Source organism: Anarrhichthys ocellatus, unplaced genomic scaffold, assembly GCF_004355925.1.
Source record: "Anarrhichthys ocellatus isolate YVR2014 unplaced genomic scaffold, GSC_Weel_1.0 scaffold20, whole genome shotgun sequence".
NCBI lineage: Eukaryota > Metazoa > Chordata > Actinopteri > Perciformes > Anarhichadidae > Anarrhichthys > Anarrhichthys ocellatus.
The window spans coordinates 4,982,953-4,994,259 of NW_022280050.1; the positions used below are offsets into that span (position 1 = coordinate 4,982,953).

The 11,307-nt window shown below is 43.8% G+C and overlaps 3 protein-coding genes across 4 annotated transcripts in view; 1 reads left to right on the top strand and 2 right to left on the bottom strand.

The window, feature by feature from the left end:
* Positions 1-332: 332 nt before the first annotated feature.
* On the top strand, positions 333-6,218 carry galnt5 (polypeptide N-acetylgalactosaminyltransferase 5). Its single transcript, XM_031858758.1, has 10 exons — positions 333-1,827; positions 1,924-2,090; positions 2,524-2,643; positions 2,913-3,048; positions 3,146-3,265; positions 3,338-3,455; positions 3,551-3,880; positions 4,079-4,159; positions 4,474-4,626; positions 4,827-6,218. The coding sequence occupies exons 1-10, from the start codon at positions 800-802 to the stop codon at positions 4,965-4,967; spliced, it is 2,394 nt and encodes a 797-aa protein (XP_031714618.1). The 5' UTR covers positions 333-799; the 3' UTR covers positions 4,968-6,218.
* Positions 5,313-7,479, bottom strand: LOC116389802 (uncharacterized). Its single transcript, XM_031858759.1, has 2 exons — positions 6,702-7,479; positions 5,313-6,598 (listed from the first exon to the last, which is right to left on the bottom strand). Exons 1-2 carry the CDS (start codon positions 7,252-7,254, stop codon positions 6,237-6,239), a joined length of 915 nt encoding a protein of 304 aa, XP_031714619.1. The 5' UTR covers positions 7,255-7,479; the 3' UTR covers positions 5,313-6,236.
* Positions 7,480-8,297: 818 nt separating this feature from the next.
* cytip (cytohesin 1 interacting protein) overlaps positions 8,298-11,307 on the bottom strand; it is a 4,293-nt gene continuing 1,283 nt past the window's right edge. The window contains exons 3-8 of one of the 2 annotated variants that reach the window (XM_031858279.1): positions 11,149-11,203; positions 10,896-10,998; positions 10,566-10,659; positions 10,370-10,436; positions 10,121-10,187; positions 8,298-9,895 (exon numbers count right to left, since the gene is read on the bottom strand). In XM_031858279.1, coding sequence (XP_031714139.1) covers positions 9,417-9,895; positions 10,121-10,187; positions 10,370-10,436; positions 10,566-10,659; positions 10,896-10,998; positions 11,149-11,203 — 865 coding nt within the window. In that variant the 3' untranslated portion in view covers positions 8,298-9,416. Of the gene's footprint in view, positions 9,917-10,120; positions 10,188-10,369; positions 10,437-10,565; positions 10,660-10,895; positions 10,999-11,148; positions 11,204-11,307 lie in introns of both variants that reach the window. The other variant, XM_031858278.1, reaches the window with a different exon arrangement.

An 11,307-nucleotide genomic window follows, 5' to 3' on the forward strand; every position in this document is an offset into this window, starting at 1 on the left:
GGGCAGAAAAATGAGAAAATACAACTGCTAGTAGTAAAACAAGGCTGGTCCATTTGTATTGCCATGTTTTAGACTCATTATTGAAGTCCGTTTACCCTCAAGTAGTTTTGGAAAATGAGCAAAAACATATTTTTGTTTCCTTTTTTTGGTGGGACAACAAGCATAGTCGCGTTTCTCACTTTTTCCCACAAACTGTTTCCGTCTGCACGTTGAACGCTTTATTTTGAAGGCCATAAACACCCCACTTCCTGTGCCGTTGTAGCTAGCTCTGGCTAGCTTGCTGTTAGCTCCGTGCAGTTGGCCGACACTTCCCTGCCAGTTTGTCCAATCAGAGTTTACTGACAGAGTGGAAGTTGGTCGCTACGTCCTCACACAAAAAAACAAAAAACTGTGTCAGTCAAAGTTGTGGCGTGGAGCGATTCAGCGACGACACCGACCACTTTAGCGAAGTTTATGTTAGTGACGAAGACTTTTGGCGAAGTTTTGCTAAACAAATGCGTTAATGTTCCGCGGCGGTTGGAGGTGCCTCGAGCGGTACGGTATGCTAAAATAACATTACGTCGTACCTTTGTGTTGGGTTATGGGTGTCAGACGCTGCTGTATTCCTGACTGGCAACACCGACTACAGCTGCCGCTCCGTGGAGTATTTCTAGCATGCCACGCTGGCAGATAACTTCTCCAAAGAAAAGAGAACTTTGCCTACAACTTAGAGGTGAGCCACGCAGTATGATACTTTGACATTTTGTATTTCACGTGGAAGTCTTCTTTTCTTTTTTCTTTTCTTTTTTTTACACCGCGAATGATGAAGATTATGAGATACATGAGGGGAAGTGGGAGGGTCCTCGCGTTTGTGTTTATCGCCTCTGTCGTTTGGCTGCTGCTGGACATGGTGGCACTTCGCATGTCAATGAACGACGACGGCAGTCAGCTGCTGAAGGAGCGAGTGATCAGAGAGAGGGAGGTCTCCAAACAGCAGTCCCGGGCCACACAGGTGGGGAGACGGGGGTTCAAATACCCAGTTCAGAGGGAGGACTTTGCTGTTACACTTGCTGTGAAGGGACCACTCGGTCCAAGCAACAAACTAGCTCATGTGTACAGACAGGAAGGCCAGAAACAGGGTAAAAACTCCTTTCATCACCAAGGAGATCATCTTCCCAAGACTGACAACCCCAAAGATGTTGCTTTGGAACATAAAGGAGGAGCCCCCGTAGGCAAGGTCACACCAAAGCAGGATCCTGCAAAGAAGAAAGCGGTAAACTTGGATCCGAAAGGGATGAAATTAGAGAAAGGTAGAGTAAAAGATGGCTCTATTAAAGTGGCGGTACCTGAGGTACTGCCTGGTGTTCAGGAAAACAAACATGCTCCACTACAAAACTCTGACAAATTGGAAAAAGGCAAGAATGAAGCTAAAGTCAAGACTGGAGCAGAAGTGGGTCTGCTTGACGCCAGTAAGGCACACCCTGTTAAAACAACGAAATCTCCAAAGATGGGTGTAAAAGGAAAGGATGTAGTCAGTAAAATAGAGGAGAAACACGACCCGAAGGCAGCGAAGGAAACCCCGAAACCTACAATCAAGCTCCGAGCAGGAGACTCCAAAGATAAGTCTCCCGCTGCTGTCAGAAAACCAGGTGTCCACAAAGTGCTCTCTCTGGATCTGACCGACGTTCCCAGAGATGCCAACGCGGTGGGCCAGTTTGGTCAGGCAGCACTCGTCGCCAGCAACGAAGATGCCGAGGTGAGGAAGAGATGGGACGAAGGCTACTTCAACGTCTTCCTGAGCGACAAGATCCCCGTGGACCGGGCCGTCCCAGACACCAGGCCTGACATGTGAGTCTTCATCTGCACCATTTGACCTCTCAAAGGTGTTTCGACCGCCAAGCTGAATTGTTGTTGTTGTTGTTGTTGTGTTGTTTTTTTTCCCAGGTGTGCACAGAATCTGGTCCACGATGACTTGCCGTCCACCAGTGTGATTTTCTGTTTCGTGGATGAAGTGTGGTCAACGCTCCTCCGCTCTGTGCACAGTGTGCTCAACAGATCTCCTCCACACCTCCTCAAAGAGATCATCCTGGTGGATGATTTCAGCACCAAAGGTAACGGAGACCTGAACGCTTCACGTTTCTTTCAATAAGTCTTCAACTGCAGCAGCTAAAGCACCAGCTAACTGCTAGTGACAACACTAGGCTTTCATTATTAGAGGTAGGACTGTAGGTCTTAATTCTCTTAATTGCTTTATTATACGTTTAGTTTTTGATATGGATTTACTTTGGGTCAAGTCTCTTTTAACCCTAGAGCCTAGTCAAAACTGCACTTTTTTTTTTTTTTTTAACCATCTACTATCCCATTATGTCGTTATTCAAGATACTAGAGTTGTGACTATTTACGGAGCGAGACATTTTACAGTTGATGATAAACTATGAGTGCTCTCTGGAGGACAAACTAATGAAGTTCCTAAAGCTGATATCATCAGTTTATGACTTATGCGAGTGTTGTAAATTCATGTTCTAATATTTTCTCTCGTGGCAGACTATCTGAAACAGCAGCTCGATACCTATATGTCCCGGTTTCCCAAAGTGAAAATCGTTCGTCTGAAGGAGCGGCAGGGCCTGATCCGGGCCAGGCTGGCTGGAGCTGCTGTAGCCAAAGGTAACAACTCCAAAAAATCTTTAATGTATGGTTTTCATATTTACTATTATTCCATATTCACATATGGAATAACAGTCTTCTAACAAATACAGTACTGGAACATGAGAGCATTACCATTTTAAAAAGTCCCGCTGAGTTGCACATTATTGTTCAGTAGATTCCCACTTATGTATATTGTGTGCTTACTTAAGCAAACAGCTGCCTCTGGAGGTCTGCACTGTTAGAATGCACAAGGGGGTTATTTGTTTAACGACGGCTTGTTTCCGTAGGCGAGGTTCTCACCTTCCTCGACTCCCACATCGAATGTAACGTGGGCTGGCTGGAGCCGCTGCTGGAGAGAGTCTATCTGGACCGCAAGAAGGTGCCCTGCCCGGTGATTGAAGTCGTCAGCGATAAGGACATGAGGTGACTCGACGCAGCCGTACGCGTCATGTGATCGTGTTATCTGAAGTGATGTGGAAGGAAATGTCATTTGTTGCTGTGGCTCTTTCCTCTTTTATAGTTACATGCTGGTTGACAACTTCCAAAGAGGTGTTTTCAAATGGCCTTTGGTTTTTGGCTGGGGTGCGTTACCAGAGGAGTACATTAAGAAGAACAACATGACCGTCTCCGATCCCATCAGGTACCCAAACCGTTTTCATATTCATATTGTATTGTTAGTTCTGCTGCATCTTTATTTATCCTTATCTTACAGATGTCCCGTTATGGCTGGAGGCCTTTTCTCCATCGACAAAAAATACTTCTATGAGCTCGGTGCTTACGATCCAGGCCTGGACGTGTGGGGCGGGGAGAACATGGAGATTTCGTTTAAGGTATATCACTCATCTAATATCGGCCACACTGGTGTTTGTGAAGTCCTTCAGAAGTTCTCTCACATCACTCATCCTCCGCGTTGCCATTCGGACAGATCTGGATGTGCGGAGGGGAGATCGAGATCATTCCCTGCTCCCGGGTGGGACACATCTTCCGAGGAGAGAATCCTTACAAGTTCCCCAAAGACAGGCAGAAGACGGTGGAGCGTAACCTGGCGAGGGTGGCGGAGGTCTGGCTGGATGAGTACAAGGACCTCTTCTATGGCCACGGCTACCAACACCTGCTGAATAAGAAGACGGTTAACATCGGCAACCTCACCGAGCAGATTGAGCTGAGGAAGAGGCTCAAGTGCAAGAGCTTCAAGTGGTACCTGGATAACGTGTATTCAGATATGAAGGCTCCCTTAGTCAAAGCTGAGGGCCTGGTATGTAGTTAAAAATAACGTTGTTTACGTTTCCCTAAAAGATCTCTTGCTTTCCCGCCATCAATCTATTGTTTTCTCTGCTGACAGCCCAAACAGAGACCCATTGTCATGCGTCACTCTTAATGTGTAAACACGTGTTTGCAGTGCTGTTGTTTCACTTCCTTAAAGTTGTTTTTCTCATCTCATTTTTCCTCGTAGGTCTTTAATCGTGGCTTAAGAAAATGCCTCACTCTGCAGAACGGCTCTCTGTCGTTTGACAAGTGTGACCTCAGCAGGCAGGTAGGTGTCTTCACTGCAACAGAAACAATAGCAAAATGTTTATCGTTTCAGATGAAAACATTTAGAAATTGTGCAATTTTGGTCTCGTGACTGTGGCATGACTTATGGCGGGCGCAAGAGAAAAGTATCCAGGAACAAATGTAGATCAGGTCCGGACCCAAGCCACGATAAACAAGGGTGGAGTCCAAGAGGAGACCAGGCCTTTCTAAATGTGGTCTTTTTAGATTCTAGAGTATTTTAATGGAGCATAATTACATCCTGTCACTCTTCTCCCTCTCTCCCTCTCTCCCCGTCTCCCCATCTCCGGTATTCAGAGTCAGCACTTTAATTACACCTGGATGAGACACGTTCGCCAGCAAGATCTATGTGTCGCTCCCCACGGCAAGGGCAGCGGCTTTGCTTTACAATTATGTGACAACGCCAAGCCTGCACATCGCTGGTTCCACAAATCATCCAACTCCGCTCTGGTAGGTTGACTTTGGGCGTGCCGTTTGTTTTGTCTGCTGTCTTTGTTCCTCTCTCCTTTCTATACACTTGTCTTTCTCTCTGTACTTCAAACAACAGGACTGTTGCTTTCAGTTGGAAACTAGTGTCGTAGAGTCAAAGAGCGTTTAGAGGCTAAAGCGTTTGTCAGTTAATCATGTTTCCATGTTTTGACTTTGTGAAGGCGGAGCACCTCATCGCAGAGTTTGTGTCCAACCACATGTGCCTGGAGGCGGGGCCTCAGGGTGACGCTCTTCACCTGAATCCATGTGAAACCAGAAACGCCTTCCAAAAGTGGCAGTTCACACACTACCACACTCTGTGACGAGACTAAAATGTGTCAAACGTGCACTATAGAGACCTTCAGGGGCCTCACATTACAGCGCGGTCTGTGGTCCAGACTCGACACACGACTGTCCAGAGGAGGAGGGACGCGCTTTAGTGGCAGTAACGTGTGTGTGTGTGTGTGTGTGTGTGTGTGTGTGTGTGTGTGTGTGTGGTGTAAAAGCAGAGGATGTGGGGATGTGCAATGTTACTAATTTCCTTTTGATTATATCGCCATGGACTGACGTTGAGGTTTTAAACACTTGTACCGGAGGAAAGAGAGCTTCTTGTCTCTGTTTAGGAAGATGTGGACCGGAGTTTGCTCAAGGGATTCGGGTGACTGTCTACAGAAGAACACTCCATTTCATCACACTGCCAAAGATTACACAGTGACTCTTAGATGTGAGAGGAAAAAAGTGATTTTTCTTTCTTTGTTTGCTCTGCGGGGACTGATTGAGTTTATTTGGCTGCCATGTAGAATGTATTAGCATTAAAACACATCTTTTCTAGATGTCATTTACTTTTATGTTTGATGAGGCACGTGGTTGAAACAGCTGCTTCTATGGTTTTAAGCATTATTTAGGTGTAGTTTTTTTTTTTTTTTTTTTAAACTGTCCCTTTTGTATATATTTCTTCTTGTCACTAGAGGGAAGTGTTGTTCAAAACATGCAATAAACCTGTGCTGTGATGTCATGATGTTGTGACCCGTTATCAAACCCCTTCACCACGCACTGATAGAAATGGATTTGATTAAGAAACTAAAAATATAACGATGGAGATAAAGATTTAATAGCATGTATCACTTTATTATGTTTTTATCCACCAGCCTTTAGGACATGTAAGTATGTATGTTTAGGTAATCACTTGAACATTCTTACCCTCATTACTAGAGGTTAAGATACCGCAGCGCTAATACCAAACAATGTTTTAGTTATTAGTAGGATTATAAATCCCTGAGCGTCTTATTTATGTAATCTGCTCAAATACCTGTCTTACATAACGAGATGTTTTCATCCTAAAACCATCAACTCAAAACACAAAGTACATCTTAGATATGACATGGTTGTTGGGCCTTGCTCCCCCATCAGATACTACACAACAGATATAAATAGCACTCATTTGGAAATCGTGTGTCACCTGGAGAGTTACATCAGAGATTTTAGAACAAATAAGTATGTAAACTGTGTGCCACATGGCATAGATGTCAGCTTTGTTATGGATCCCGTTCAGCAGTTTTCATTTTCCTTAAAAGAGCTCAAAATCCATCATCTTATAAATTCACGACCATGTACTCAAACTCCTCTATCTTCTGGCGGGTGTTGCCTCTGCGGATCTTGCGGTAGGACAGGGTGTCGTATTTGGAGGGAGAGAGGTGGTTGAAGGATTTCTTCGGCAGAGGCAGAGTGGAACAGCCTGAACTGGAGTTCTTATGAAACCCCACAGGGACATCGAAGTCCTGGTCCTGCTCTGGCTCCACCTGAAGCTGCCTGTCACCTGACATCTGGAGTTGAGCACTAGAATTCTGCTCTGGGACGTCCGCCTCCCCGCTCAGCCTCGTATAACGCTCCCCGTCGGTTTCATACAAGGGTTCAAGTTTTGGGGTCACTTCTTCTTTTTCAACTGGCAGATTCACTGAAACGAAGAGGAAAAGAAGAATCTGTTTTGCATTCTGTAAACTAAAACATCCCTTTCAAACAGTCTGTGTTACTACACAATAATGTTAAATTCCTCTTACCTTTTTCTGCTGATATGTTTTGCTGTGTTTGCATGTCTGTAATTGTGCAGTTTAGAGATTCTCCACAGGTGCTCGCTGACTTCTCTGGAGCTGGATTAGACTCTGCTCCTGGTTCTGCAGGATCTGACTGATCCATAGGTACAGTTTTTGGTTTCTGGAGCTCTTGTTGCTTCTCTTCTTGCTCAGTCAGAATGACCCGCTGAGTCACTTCCGTCTCCAACTCTGCGATTTCTTCGTCCATAATGGATTCGTCCTCCGTATCATCCTCATCCTCAGCTGCCATACAGTTGACAAGGAGCTTGCAGCCGTCGGCACCAAAACCACAAGATGTGTTTGCTTTTGTTTCCTGATGAGCTCGGTCCTCCTCACTGTAGAACACGGAGTCATCTCCCTCCTCCATCGACCACACGTCTCTTTCTTCAGGATCCTCCAGAGTCTGGAGGGCCTCAAGAGTGATCCCTCCAATGATCTCCAGTACCGGGGATGGGAGTGCGTCTTTTTCTACTGTGAGCCTCGGGGCCTTTGGAGGCATTGTGCTTGTCTCCATCTCCATCTGACTGTTTATCTTTCCTCTATTGAAAATAGTCAGCGCTTCAATGCTCTTAGCTGTTTTTTGGCTCTCTATTTCTCAAATAAAAATGTGAGCACTCCACCATTCCAAGCATGTTACCAGAAGTACTTCTTATCCTGCTTTGTCAAAGAGTGACGAAGGAATCCATCCTACATTTCAGTTAGCAGCGCAAGGTCAAGCTCTCTAGTGTGCTCTCTAGTGCTATAGTACCATGTAAGTCTGTGTGCATGCTGAACCACCAAAGAACAGGGGTTTTGTTGTTGCCCCAACAAAGACTCTTTGTGGCTCTGGCATCTGCATATTGAAGTGATTGTACTCATGCTTTGCTAATCTCTGTTGGGTGACCACCTTCATTCTGTAACTTTTTGAGTTGGGATTAACATTCTCCTAAAGGTTTTCTTTACAGTGTTTCCCCGTTTGAAGCTAAGCCCCGTTTTAAGTGAATGTGAATACCATTGTATCTTAAGGCACCTGAAATGCTGATATAACGGTATGTTCAAACACATACCATCAGCACTGTTCGAGGTACAAAAAGGTAAAAGATTAGACAAAGCTCAAAGTACAGATTTGTGGATTTTCATCTCCCTTTAATCATGTTACAACCCTCAGATTTATCTTGTAACCATTCGGAGGGGTTCCACCACTACGTTGGAAACCTACCTAACTGTGTATAAGTAGCTAAAGATAGATCCAACAAGCTAGAGTAAAAAGCTGCTTATGCACAATGTTATTATGATAATCCGTCATGGGAGATATTTTACTGCAGAACTACTTTTAGTCTTTGTACGTAAGGATGTGAATACTTCCTCCATACTGTCTGCATGCAAGAGGCATTTCCATTCAACCATTTCATGTTCTGCTTCATAACACAAAGCAAGTGAAAAAGAAGTGATTTTCTAAATGATTTTTCTCCTGGTTTTGCAGCTTTCAAAATAAACAGTGTCATCTTGCTTGTGAATGGTAATCATCAAGTGCAGGAAAGCTCTGTTTAATTGATCATAATGTGATAATATGATAATGCCCGTTTGTGTGTCTCTCTCTCTCTCTCTCTCTCTTTAGCAGCTGCAGCAGGAAACCAAAGAAGTGAGACTTCTTACAGGAAATGTGTGAGGTTTCTATTCTCAAGTGTTTAGCTTCATTTTTTAACAAACAATAGTGCATTCCCAAGAATAATAATAGGTTGTGTGTATGAGTAAAAGATGTGTAATACCAGCATCACCATCAATGTATCCCACTCTGCTATATGCACAAGTTACATCTTTCCTTTTGAACGTGGAACTTTAGAATGAGTGTGCATTGTTATATCTGGGATATGAAGGGAAAACACTGGTGGGTTTGTAAGACTTCAAGTTTATTTTTTTGCAGACATATTTTCTTGATTTGATATGAAAATATAAAGCATGACATTCTGTAAAAAGTTGTGTTTTCTTGCCACTGAAAGTGAAACTTGCACATTTAGTTACATTCAGAATTTACAAGAAACGGTTTCAGTGTTTCTGACCGAACACTGACAGTTGTACGCAGCCTAACATAACGTTGGAAATTAAAACTGTTAAGTAGCACCACTTGTGCCCACATCCTGTTTTGAGCCGAGCGAATATCTATACTGAGAGCTTTGGTTTTGGTTTTCAGTACCTGAACGTGACAGAAGAAGAAGACTTTAAATGTCTATCTGACCTGCAAAATAATTGTTGTCTTGTGTTTTAGATCACAAGCTCATTTGGAAATCCAAGGTGCTACATGAATACAGCTACTAGTTCAGACAATTCAAATGAATGCAGTTTTATATTCAAGCTAGTAGGACACATAATCTCATCTATATACATTGTAATACTGTATGTACATATTTATTTAAACAACATAATATTTCCATAATGCTTTTGTGCTACCACAAGTCTAAGCCAAGCACTTTTAAGGCTCAGAACCCTCTTGAGTAAACTTTGACATTGACAAATGCCAAGCCCCAAAATGTCTGTCATCTCTGTGTTCCCATGAAGGCAAAAGCAGATTTCTTATAAAGGTTTAACTCAACCTTAAGAGTGGGGAAACACTTCATCACAGTGTATATTTCTTTCTGCAACCAGAGCATGAGAAACCATGTTTGATATCAACATATAGACACATCGGAGCATGTGAACAACAAGTCACTGAGTGTTTGTTCCCATCTCCTCCTCTTCAACTGATCGCTGGAGTCCAGGAATTAACTTCAGGATGTGTTTGCGAACATTGGCTCTCCTGCTTTTACGGGGCAGGGTACCAAACAAGGAGGACATCCTTGTGTCCTCCCAGGAAGGAGAGAGAGAGCTGCTGCTTCCGGCCAAACTGGAGCTGCTGCAGCGGCTGATGGATTGGTGATGTCGGCTTGAGCTCGAGGAAAACCTGCAGGAGCTGTCATGTGAGGAGAAATCTCTGGAGAAGAAGCAGCTGTCGTCTGTGGTGCTGGCTGCGCTGCATGGGCTGGGAGAGCACAGATCCCCAAACACGCTGGCCAGGTCACTGTCATCCGTCATCATGCTCCTGTAACTACTGTCACTAGAAAAACGCCGGCCACAGCGGACTGTTGGGGAGCTCAGAATGGCTGAGGAGTCCACTGAGAGGTGGAGGCTGCTGTTGTTCAAGTTACCTGAAAGCATAACAAAAGCCCCTGTGAGAGAAAGATACAGATGACGAGAAGTGTACAACAGGAAGTTCTTCAGAATCATCTGTGTTCGTTTGTCAGGGGAACTCCTTGATCTAATTTATCTGGAGTTTACACACTTGAATTCACATCATACATTTGTATCGCTTTAGAAAGACGACTTGTGAGAAAGGAAGCGCTGTGGTCTGACAGCCGACCAAACCCTCTCACCTCGCGTTAGACGTTTTTCCTGTAATGTAAGGGCTTGCAGCTCCACCAATTTCTCACGTAGCGATTGCTGTATGGGCAAAAAAAAAAGAAGAAACATCAGGGTTTTACTTCCAGTAAGATCATTTTATCAGTTTTGCTCTTTCATTACTGCCAGCTGGGTTTACTTGTGCCAGTTGTTTGTAGGCTGCTATACAACCAAAAAGCCGCAGTCTGTCAACAACAAACATGGGCAAGGTCAAAGAGACACACCTTAAGCAGGTTCATCCTCTTCTCCAGCTCTATCTGCTTCACTATGTTCCCACATACGGTCTCCATCCTGGAATCACATAGCAAAACACATATTCACTCACACTGTCAACAGCACTGTAATCATAGTTTTTATTTCTATACAGTAGATTTTTTTGTGCTTTGTTGCACAACCAGTTTTTGAATTTTTCTCACTCACTTTAGACTGTTGGTTGATTCTCTTATGAGATCAAGTATGTGCGGATGAGATGATCCTTCAATGCTGACCCCGTTTATGGTGACGATAATATCTCCTGCAAATAAATGAGGATGCAAAAAACGAACTAATCAATTACGAGAAGACAACATGACTTTGCATGGCATATGTGCATCAGAGTGTGTGTGTGTGTGTGTGTGTGTGTGTGTGTGTGTAGGTGTTGACATGGGTGGTAAGTGAGATAACTGTCAATATGTTCACAGGAAAGGTAATAAGGGTTGTGTATGTGTGTAAGCCTGTGTAGGGCCTGTATAGAGGGTGTGGGTGGTTCACCTGCAGTCAGGCCAGCATTCTCAGCAGCGCTGTCCTCCTGCACTTTGCGCACAAACGTGCACATCTCCACCGCAGAGCTGTCTTTCAGCTGCAGGCCGTAGGTCTGCAACAAGAGACCATTTGTCAATACCTTTCCATAAAAAGATCCTCTTACACATAAAGTGAGCATAAAAAATCCTCTAGAATCAGAGATTAAAATGCATGACATCGACGTGTAAGCTACTTTATCTTAATGAGTATAAAATGTGATTACCTGAATTTCAAAACCAAATGTTTCATTGTCTTGTTTTTGCAGTACAATCGTGGTCCTGTGAAAAGGAGAAATGCAAAACAAGAGAAAAATTAATATTTTAGGAACTGCTCTTTATGTAATTAATCCTCCTCTTCAATCAAATAAAAATGCTATATATTG

Coding starts and splice junctions, on each gene's coding strand:
- galnt5 (XM_031858758.1), top strand. CDS start 800: ATGATGAAGATTATGAGATACATGAGGGGAAGTGGGAGGGTCCTCGCG. Junction 3,049..3,145: donor GTCAGCGATAAGGACATGAG/GTGACTCGACGC, acceptor CCTCTTTTATAG/TTACATGCTGGTTGACAACT. Junction 3,266..3,337: donor ACCGTCTCCGATCCCATCAG/GTACCCAAACCG, acceptor CTTATCTTACAG/ATGTCCCGTTATGGCTGGAG.
- LOC116389802 (XM_031858759.1), bottom strand. CDS start 7,254: ATGGAGATGGAGACAAGCACAATGCCTCCAAAGGCCCCGAGGCTCACA. Junction 6,599..6,701: donor AAACATATCAGCAGAAAAAG/GTAAGAGGAATT, acceptor TCTTCGTTTCAG/TGAATCTGCCAGTTGAAAAA.